Source organism: Zonotrichia leucophrys, chromosome 28 (genome assembly GCF_028769735.1).
Source record: "Zonotrichia leucophrys gambelii isolate GWCS_2022_RI chromosome 28, RI_Zleu_2.0, whole genome shotgun sequence".
NCBI classification, from domain to species: domain Eukaryota; kingdom Metazoa; phylum Chordata; class Aves; order Passeriformes; family Passerellidae; genus Zonotrichia; species Zonotrichia leucophrys.
Genome location: NC_088197.1, coordinates 5,649,630 through 5,659,465, shown reverse-complemented (window position 1 = coordinate 5,659,465; position 9,836 = coordinate 5,649,630). Strand labels below are relative to the sequence as shown.

Here is a 9,836-nt window from a genome sequence, read left to right as displayed (position 1 = left end):
TTGCCATCACAGTGACGGGGGCGCCGTTGCTCCGAGGAATAAACGCGCTGGTTTTGGGGTTTCTCCCGAAAAAAACAGCCAAGGTCGGGATCTGCGGGGGAGGAGGGGCCTTCCTGCTTCCTGCCTGTCCAGAGGGGCTTCCAGGCTCTTCCCTTGAGGGAATCAACCAAATGAAGCTCAAGCCTTAATTGTTGTTTTGGCAGAAATTCGAGGTTTTAGGTCCAAGGGTTCATTTTTTGAGGGAAATTTAGGTAAACTGCTTTTAGATAAACTCAGGGCAGCTTTTGCTCTTGGAATCGTGGAATTGAGGTTGGGACAGAGCCACTGAATCAGGGTTGGAAAGGAATCACTGGATTAAGGCTGGGAAGGAACCTGAATCAAGTCTGGAAAAGAACCTGACTCAGGTTTGGAGAAGAATCCCCAAATTAGGGTTGGAAAAGAACGACCGAACCAAGGTGGGAAAAGAAAAACCAAATTAAGGTTGGAAAAGAATTCTGGGATCAAGGCTGGGAAGGAACGACCAAGTCAGGGCTGGGAAGGAGCTGCAGGACACCAAACCCAACCTCGCTGAGCTGAAGGTTCACCCCGAGCTCTCCCAACGCCGATTCCCAAACAATCCCCGCTCCCTCCCCGAACCCACCCGGCCGCTCTGGGGAGGTTTCCCCTCTGGAAAGGAGGATTTGGCCCCAGGGGGGCAGAGCCAGCCCGGGCCGTGTGGGGGCACAGGGGCTGCCAAGCGCTCCCTGCCATGCACAAGCCGGGGACGGGGTCTATGTACAGCAACAGGAGCCTCCCCAGCCCCAGCGCCAGGGCTGGGCGGCTGCTGGGAAAGAATCACAGTTTTGGATGCACCGAGGGTTTATTCCTGCTCTTCCCCATTGTATTGGCAAATGCAACAGTCTAGCTTGGGAATGGGGGGATTCCTTATGGAGATAGAAAAACAGAGGGAGGGGGTCAGGAGGGAGGGCGGGACAGTCACCCCTGGAGACACCAGACAGCTCCACCACCACTGCAATCAAATTATAGCAATTAACACCATTTCCTCCTTGGTTTTTTTGTTTTTCCTAAGTGATGGTTTTCCCTTTCTGCTCCCACCCGAGGGGAGGGAGCCCCAGACACTGGAATGAGCACAGGGCTGTCACATTTGGAATAAAAGCAGATTATTTGTTCTGGGAACGCTCGGGATCCGCTCCACGCTTCTCTCTGGGTTTGCTGCCACATCAGCCTGATGCCACAACACTGGAATTTGAAGGAGTGAGAGAAAAGGGGGAATCCTCTGGGGCAGCTCCCACAGGAAAGGTCCCTGGGGAAGGGAAAGGAACCCCTGGATCTCCCAGGGTCGGGAGCAGAGGCAGCTCCACAGCTGGAGCCCCTCCTGCCACAGCTGGAGCCCACGGGCACCTCCTGCTCCCTCCCCAGGGACCAGACCTGCATCTCCCCCAGCTGGAGCTCCCCAGCTGCCACAGCTGCATCCAAGGTGTGTTAGTTTGAAATTAAGGCGATTTTCAAGGTCTACTTACAAGTCTAAGAAACAAAGAGCTCTTATTTACACACGGAGTTAAAAAACCGGGCAGGAGCTGGAGCTGCAGTTCCCTGCCCGAGCCTCCCTCCCGTGAGGAGCCCCAGAGCCTGCAGGACTGAACCCCAACTCCTGAACCCCAGAGCCTGCAGGACTGAACCCCAACTCCTGAACCCCAGCATTACTGCACTGAACCCCAGCTCCTGAACCCCAGATCCTGCAGGACTGAACCCCAGCATTGCTGCACTGAACCCCAGATCCTGCAGGACTGAACCCCAACTCCTGAACCCCAGAGCCTGCAGGACTGAACCCCAACTCCTGAACCCCAGAGCCTGCAGGACTGAACCCCAACTCCTGAACCCCAGATCCTGAACCCCAGAGCCTGCAGGACTGAACCCCAACTCCTGAACCCCAGCATTGCTGCACTGAACCCCAGCTCTGCTGCACTGAACCCCAACTCCTGAACCCCAGATCCTGCAGGACTGAACCCCAACTCCTGAACCCCAGCTTTGCTGCACTGAACCCAACCCAAGAACCCCAGATCCTGCTGCACTGACCCCAGCTCGCTGCACTGAACCCCGCTCCTGAACCCAGGCCTGCAGGACTGAAACCCACCGATTGCTGCACTGAAACCCCAGCTCCTGAACCCAGCATTGCTGCACTGAACCCCAGCATTTGCACTGAACCCCAACTCCTGAACCCCAGCTCTGCTGCACTGAACCCCAGATCCTGCAGGACTGAACCCCAGCATTTCTGCACTGAACCCCAGCATTGCTGCACTGAACCCCAGCTCTTCTGCACTGAACCCCAGAGCCTGCAGGACTGAACCCCAGCATTTCTGCACTGAACCCCAGCTCTGCCGCCGCCTCCCCTGCAGTGACCCCGCTGTTCCACACACAGCACACAAGGACTGCACATGCACGGAGCCATTCCAGCAGGAGACAAACACAATTCCCACGTGGAGCTGCACAAAGCTCTCACTGCACCTTCAGCAAGGGGCTCTGAGTCACCTGGGCCCAAATTCCTCCTGGTTTTCTCCAGGGTTCCTCCTGTCTGAGCTGCCTTTTATCTCCTCCTTAAACGGGAAAAGCGGGAGGGATCTGAAAGGATCCTACCGAGCTCAAACCCTGCCAAAAAATCCCAAAACACTCCCAAGAGATGCAGGGAAACCTCTGGAGGGCGTGGAGAAGGAGCAAATGAAAACAAAACAAAACAAAACAAAACAAAACAACAAAGAAATAAAAAAGACACAGGGAAGCCAAGAAAAAATTCCACATTTTTAGTGCAAATGGTCAACAAATGGCACAGAAGGTGAGGGGACGCCCAGGGCTGGGGAGATCCTGACCCTGACCCAGCAGAGCAGGCAGGAACCTCAGCAGGGCAGCCCAGGATTTCTGGAAGCACACAGAAACTTGGATAACTCATTAGGAGAGCTCAGGAGAGCAGAGAGGAGTCGTTAATTGCAGGGGACTCTCATTAATTGCAGGGGACTCTCATTAAGAGCAGCCCAGGCCGTTCCCAAAGAGGAGAAGCTTTGGGGTTGGGAATTCCTTGGGCTGGGGCAGAGAGGAAATCCAGGGGGGACAAACCCCAGCTGGGAATGGGAACTGGGAATGGGAACCTCCCAGCCCAGGCTGGAGGCGCCTCCCTCCGCGTCAGTTAATTAGCTAATCAGTTAATGACTCCAAATCCTGTTAATTCCTGATGAATTCCTGCCCTTCCCCAGTGGAATGAGGATGCTCCAGCAGTGCCCTCTGATTCCATTCGTTCCCAGAAATCTGGGAATCACCTCCCCTCAGCCAGAGTGAAATCACCAATTCTGACCTTGGGGAATCTGGATGGGATTTTCTTTTTTTAAATTTGCAGCACAAAATATTCACAAGGACCATCAGAAATAATCAATTCTCCATTTAATTAAACAGAATTTTGGAGGATTTAATCCTGGTCATTGTGGAGCAAGAGATTTTTTTCCCCCGGGTGAATGAAGGAATTTTTAAGTTCCAACCACCCTATTTTGCCTATTCCAAAGGAAAATATCTAAACTTGCCTTAGGCTTCCTTATTCCTGCTTAACATCTGTTTAAAATTCCAGTTAGTTTAAAAATACCTACATATATAATATATATAATATATTTCTGGAATAAAACCACAAAAAAAAAAAGTACTGTACAAATATTATGTAGAGTGCTTCCATTGGCTGTATGTAGTTGAGCTACTTTCCTAATATCCAAATATTTAAATAAAATTAAAAAAAAAAGAAATGACAACGACAACAACCAAAAAAAGTCATAAATAAGTAACAGAATAAGTAATGAATAAGAATAAAAAATTAAAAAATCATGATTCTACGAGCCTGGCATTGCTATGGAAATGCCCTTCCTGTTGCCCAGGAATCTCTCACAAAGTAAAAATTAGGATTATGCAGGTTAGTCTCTATCTTTTTTTAGCTGCTTTAAGATGTTCTGATCCTCTGTCTAATCAAGTAATGAATTATAGAACTTTCATGTGTGCTCAGAAATGCTCTCTATATATGTAGCCATATATAGAAATAGATATATATTACATATATATTAAAAAAAAAACAAAAATAAAACAAAACCATAGAAAGCTTGGAACCAATAGTGTTTGAAGTGGCTTTGTGGGCCTGGCGGCTCCGCGTGGCCGGGACTGCTGGGGCAGGAGGGAGGGACCAGAGCTGGGGACACCCCCGGGCCCGGCAGGGCTGGCAGTGCCACCAGCAGAGCCCCGGGCACGGTGGCACCGCGGGCATTGGCTGCCAAGGGGGCAGCGCCCCTCCAGCCCCGCTGCCCAGAGCCCCCCGGGGTGCACAGGGACTGGGGCAGGGGGCTGGGCAGGGGAAACCGATGGCAAACTGGGATAAACCACCGGGACAAACCGGATAAACCACTGGGATAAACCGGATAAACCACTGGGATAAATCAGATAAACCACCGGGACAAACCGGGATAAACCACCGGGACAAACCGGGATAAACCACTGGGACAAACCGGGATAAACCACCGGGACAAACCGGGATAAACCACCGGGACAAACCGGACAATCCTGACTGCTGGACGGCAACGAGCGGCTCGGGGGACACGGCTGGGACGGGCTGGGCAGCGCGGCAAGCTCAGAACAACAAGCTGGGGACCCATGGGACAGGGACACGGAGAGCTGCTCCCTCCAGGAGGGACCCTGGGGGGGATGGACCCTCGGGTGGGATGGAGACCCAGGGTGGGATGGAGACCCAGGGTGGGATGGAGCCCCAGGGTTGGGATGCAGCCCCTGGGGTGGGATGGAGCCCCCAGGATGGACCCTGGGCTGGGATGGAGCTTCCAGGGTGGGATGCAGCCCCCAGGATGGTGGCTCTGGGGTGGGATGAAGCCCCCAGGGTGGGATGCAGCCCCAGGGGGAGCCCCCAGGATGGATGCAGCCCCGGGATGGTGGCTCCAGGGCTGGATGAAGCCCCCAGGGTGGATGCAGCCCCGGGATGGTGGCTCCAGGTTGGGATGCAGCCCCCAGGGTGGGTGAAGCCCCCACGTGGCGGCTCCCGGGTCACAGCCGGTCCATGCGGAACGTGTCCTCTGTGGCGGGGTCGGTGAGGACCATGTCGGGGTCGTTGAGCATGTGAAGTCCATCCAGGGTCAAAGGGTCAATTTTGAGTTCATCCAGAGGGAACTGGGAATCCGTGTCGAAGCTGACGTCCCCCACTCCTGCCAAGGAGCTGGTCAGTTCTTTTGATAAGCTGGGGGGGGATTCTCCTGTCACTGCAGGGACACAACACACAGGGCTCAGTCAGGAAACAGCTCCCAAAACCCTGGCAATGGTTATGGAGCTCTCAGCTGAGGAACACCCACCCTCCTGCAGATTGCAGATTCCTCACGGCATCTCCAAGGCACCCAACACAACCCAAAATTCGTGTTTGCTGTGGCTGGAGCCTTTTCTCTCCCTCAGCTTCCACCGCTCCCATCAGCAATCCCTGGGCAGGGATCGTTTCCAAAATCCCGCTGTGACCAGATTGGCCACCATATGTGACACTGCAACCCTCTGCTGGCCAGCTGGGGCTGAGCAGGCAGAGCTTGGCTCCCGCAGCTTTTCCTCGCCCCAGCACAGGACCCAGGGAACTCAGGACAAATGCACTGCAAAACTGGAGCTCTGGGTGCTCTGCCTGTGTGCAGGTGAGCACTGGACACACACCTGGACAAGGGCTGGGAATGGCTGAAGGAAGGAGACATTGGCTCCAACGCTCAGAGGACATGAAGTGAGATTTGTTAGGAACTCTGCATATTTACAGACAGGACTGTTCACTCAGAACCTGCCTGGTCCTTGAACACCAGCCCTCACACCGCTGGCTAAGCAGGAACTACACCTTCTTGTAAACACCTTTCCATAAACACCACGTACAAACATCCCACGTGCTCACAAACACCAGGGGCAGAGACTGAGGTAAAAACTGTTTTAATTCTTTCTCTGAGCATTCTCACAACTTCCCTAGGATGAAGTTACCTGTTTCTGTTTCTGTCAGCAGCCACACTGGACTGGCACCACAGCCCGGGTGACACAAAGCCCTCAACAGCAGCAACCCCCAGGCTGGGACCATGGAATGCTGAACATCCTGGGCTGGAGGGACCCCCAGGGATCATGGATCCAGCCCCAGGCCCTGCACAGACACCCCACACCCCAGGCTGTCCAAACCTCCTGGAGCTGTGGCAGGTTGGGCCATGCCCTGAGGAGCTGCTCAGGATGGTATTTGCAGGGACCCTGTAAAGAGTTTGTTATTTTGCCTTTTATTAAAATATTTTTGTTTCTAATACTGCTATAGAAGCTATTTTGTTGGATTTATGCCTTGTAAGGTAGCTGAGCTATCTGGGTGTGAAATAACCTGTAAGAGCTGATGAGAGCTGGCTGGAGGAGGCTCCAGTTTCACACACAGTCAGATCCATCACTCCTCCCTACAACAGGAGGATAAAACACCAGAGAGCCACAGCAGGGCTGCTCCCAGGTGGGATTTACCTGTCAGGATGATGCTGGGGAGGATAAAACCCCACAGAGCCCACAGCAGGGCTGCTCCCAGGTGGGATTTACCTGTCAGGATGGTGTTGGGGATGTTGCTGTGTAAGGTATCTGAGCTATTTGTGTGTGAAATAACCTCTAAGGGCAGGAGGAGGCTCCCATTTCCCACAGAGGCAGCTCCACCATTCCATCAGCATAAAACCCCACAGAGCCCAGGGCAGGGCTGCTCCCAGGTGGGATTTACCTGTCAGGATAAAACCCCACAGAGCCCAGGGCAGGCTGCTCCCAGGGTGGGTTTACCTGTCAGGATGGTGTTGGGGAGGACAAAACCCCACAGAGCCCAGGGCAGGCTGCTCCCAGGATGGATTTACCTGTCAGGATGAAACCCCACAGCACCCAGGGCAGGCTGCTCCCAGGGTGGATTTACCTGTCAGGATGGTGTTGGGGATGTTGCTGTAGCTTTGTAAGGTAGCTGAGCTTTTAGGGTGTAAAATAACCTCTAAGAGCTGAAATAAACCTATGAGAGCTGGCTGGAGGAGGCTCCCATTTCCCACAGAGGCAGCTCCACCATTCCATCAGGACAAAACCCCACAGCACCCAGGGCAGGGCTGCTCCCAGGGTGGATTTACCTGTCAGGATGGTGTTGGGGAGGATAAAACCCCACAGAGCCCAGGGCAGCTCCCAGGGTGGATTTGTGCCTGTCAGGGTGGTGTTGGGGAGGATAAAACCCCACAGAACCCAGGGTGGGTTTACCTGTCAGGATAAAACCCCACAGAGCCCACAGCAGGCTGTTCCCAGGGTGGGTTTACCTGTCAGGATAAAACCCCACAGCACCCACAGCAGGCTGCTCCCAGGAGGATTTGTGCCTGTCAGGATGGTGTTGGGGAGGATAAAACCCCACAGTACCCAGGGCAGGCTGTTCCCAGGATGGATTTACCTGTCAGGATAAAACCCCACAGCACCCAGGGCAGCTCCCAGGGTGGATTTGTGCCTGTCAGGATGGTGTTGGGGAGGATAAAACCCCACAGCACCCAGGGCAGGCTGCTCCCAGGGTGGGTTTACCTGTCAGGATAAAACCCCACAGCACCCAGGGCTGCTCCCAGGGTGGGTTTACCTGTCAGGATAAAACCCCACAGCACCCAGGGTGGGTTTACCTGTCAGGATGATGTTGGGGATGTTGCTGTGGCTGGAGTAGTTGAGCTGCTGCGAGTCCTGCAGGCTGCCGTGGCTGCCCGTCAGTCCCATCATGGCGGCCTGCGAGTAGTTGAGGGTGGAGCAGGGGCTGTACAGGCTGTTGGAGCTGATGGCGTTCTCGATCATGTTGAACTGCTCCAGCTGCAGGGGACACCAAGGGTTACGGGCCAGCCTGCACGGCCAGGGGACACGGACACGGCTCCAGGACAACACAGACAGGCAAACAAATTCATCTTCCCTTGCTCCAAACGGGGCCCTGGGCCCTGAGCTGCACCAACAGGCCCTGCCCAGCACCACCAAACTGGGGAGGGACAGAGAAAAGGGAGGGTGCGAGGGGAAACAGGGAAATGAAGGGAATTCAGGCTCACCCTGAGCTCTCTGCCCAGCAGAACTCCCTCCGAGACTCATCTCAGTTTAAGTATTTAATAATTGAATTAATTCAATCCACCCACTGGCGGAAGATTGAAAGGGAAATAAAGGATGAACTCTCCCTGAGCTCTCTGCCCAGCACAATTCCCTCCAGGACACTTAAACCTCTAAGTATTCCATAACTTTTATTATTTTAATCCCAGAATTAAATTAAATAATTTAATCCATCCATGCTCTACTGGAGGGTGGAAAGGGAAATAAAGGGATGAATTCGCCCTGAGGTCTCTGCCCAGCAGAATTCCTTTTTCCAAGCTGATTTTCACTGCTTTAACATTTTTGTTTCACTATTTTCCCTTTTCAAAGCTGCCTGGCATTATTTGAATCTTTAAAAGCTTTATTATTATATATATTTAATTGATCTCCCATTCTAAAAGCTTCATTATTATATATTTTTAAAACTGATATCCCATTTTAAAAGCTTGATTATTATATATATATTTAATCTCTCATTTTAAAAGCTTGATTATTATACATTTTTAACTGATTTCTCATTTAAAAATCTTGATTATTATATATATTTTTAATTGATATCCCATTATTATATATATTTTTACTTGATCTCTCATTTTAAAAGCTTCAATATCTATTTTTTAATTGACCTCTCATTTTCAAAGTCTCATTATTATATAGTTTTAAAATTGATATCCCATTTAAAAAGCCTCATTATTATACAGTTTTTAATTTATCTCCCATTCTAAAATCTTGATTATTATATATTTTTTAATGGATCTCCCATTTTAAAAGCTTCATTATTGCATATTTTTTAATGGATCTCCCATTTTAAAAGCTGCATTATTATATATTTTTTTAGTTGATGTCTCACTTTAAAAGCCCCATTATTATGTGTATTTTTTTAATTGATCTCCCATTTTAAAAGCTTGGTTATTATATATATTTTTTTTAATTGATCTCCCATTTGAAAAGCCTCATTATTATATATTTTGAATTGATCTCCCATTTGAAAAGCCTCATTATTATATATTTTGAATTGATCTCCCATTTTTTGGCAGAACACCCGCGTGGGATGGGGAGGACAAAGAGAGGGGAGGGAGGAAGGGAAACCAAACCAAACAAGAAACGAACAAAAAGCAGGAGAACTCTACATGGACAGAACGGGGACTGACTGACGGAAATGAGCCAGGCGTTAATTGGGGTTAATTTGAGGCGGGAGGGGCCGAGGAGGCCCGAGATGAATTTGCTCACCTGGTGGGAGAGGGCATTAGCCTGCCTAGCTGTCATCTGCTGCTCATAATAGGAGTCCCCAAAAACACTGCCCAGCATGGAAGAATGCTGAAAACAAAACAGAGTTCATGGTGCGAAACCCCCACTGCCCCCGGCGCGCCGGGAAAAGCGGGAATGCCGGGAACAGACGGGAATGCTGAGAAAAACGGGAGCGCTGAAAACCTGGGATGCTCAGAAACATGGGGATGCTCAGAAACCTGGGGATGCTCAGAAACCTGGGGATGCTGAAAATCTGGGGATTCTGAGAATCTGGGGATGCTGAAAATCTGGGGATGCTGAGAAAAACGGGAGTGCTGAAAACCTGGGATGCTCAGAAACCTGGGGATGCTGATAAAACTGGGGATTCTGAGAAATCTGGGGATGCTGAGAAACCTGGGGATTCTGACAAAACTGGGGATGCTGAAAATCTGGGAATTCTGAGAAATCTGGGAATGCTGAAA

General features: G+C 51.2%; 1 protein-coding gene across 7 annotated transcripts in view; it reads right to left on the bottom strand.

The window, feature by feature from the left end:
- Positions 1-2,783: 2,783 nt before the first annotated feature.
- CRTC1 (CREB regulated transcription coactivator 1) overlaps positions 2,784-9,836 on the bottom strand; it is a 50,153-nt gene continuing 43,100 nt past the window's right edge. For 5 of the 7 annotated variants that reach the window (XM_064733999.1, XM_064734004.1, XM_064734000.1 and 2 more), the window contains 3 exons: positions 9,358-9,444; positions 7,686-7,866; positions 2,784-5,285 (listed from right to left, as the gene is read on the bottom strand). In XM_064733999.1, coding sequence (XP_064590069.1) covers positions 5,074-5,285; positions 7,686-7,866; positions 9,358-9,444 — 480 coding nt within the window. In that variant the 3' untranslated portion in view covers positions 2,784-5,073. The remainder of the gene's footprint in view (positions 5,286-7,685; positions 7,867-9,357; positions 9,445-9,836) is intronic. The other 2 variants (XM_064734003.1, XM_064734005.1) reach the window with 1 other exon arrangement.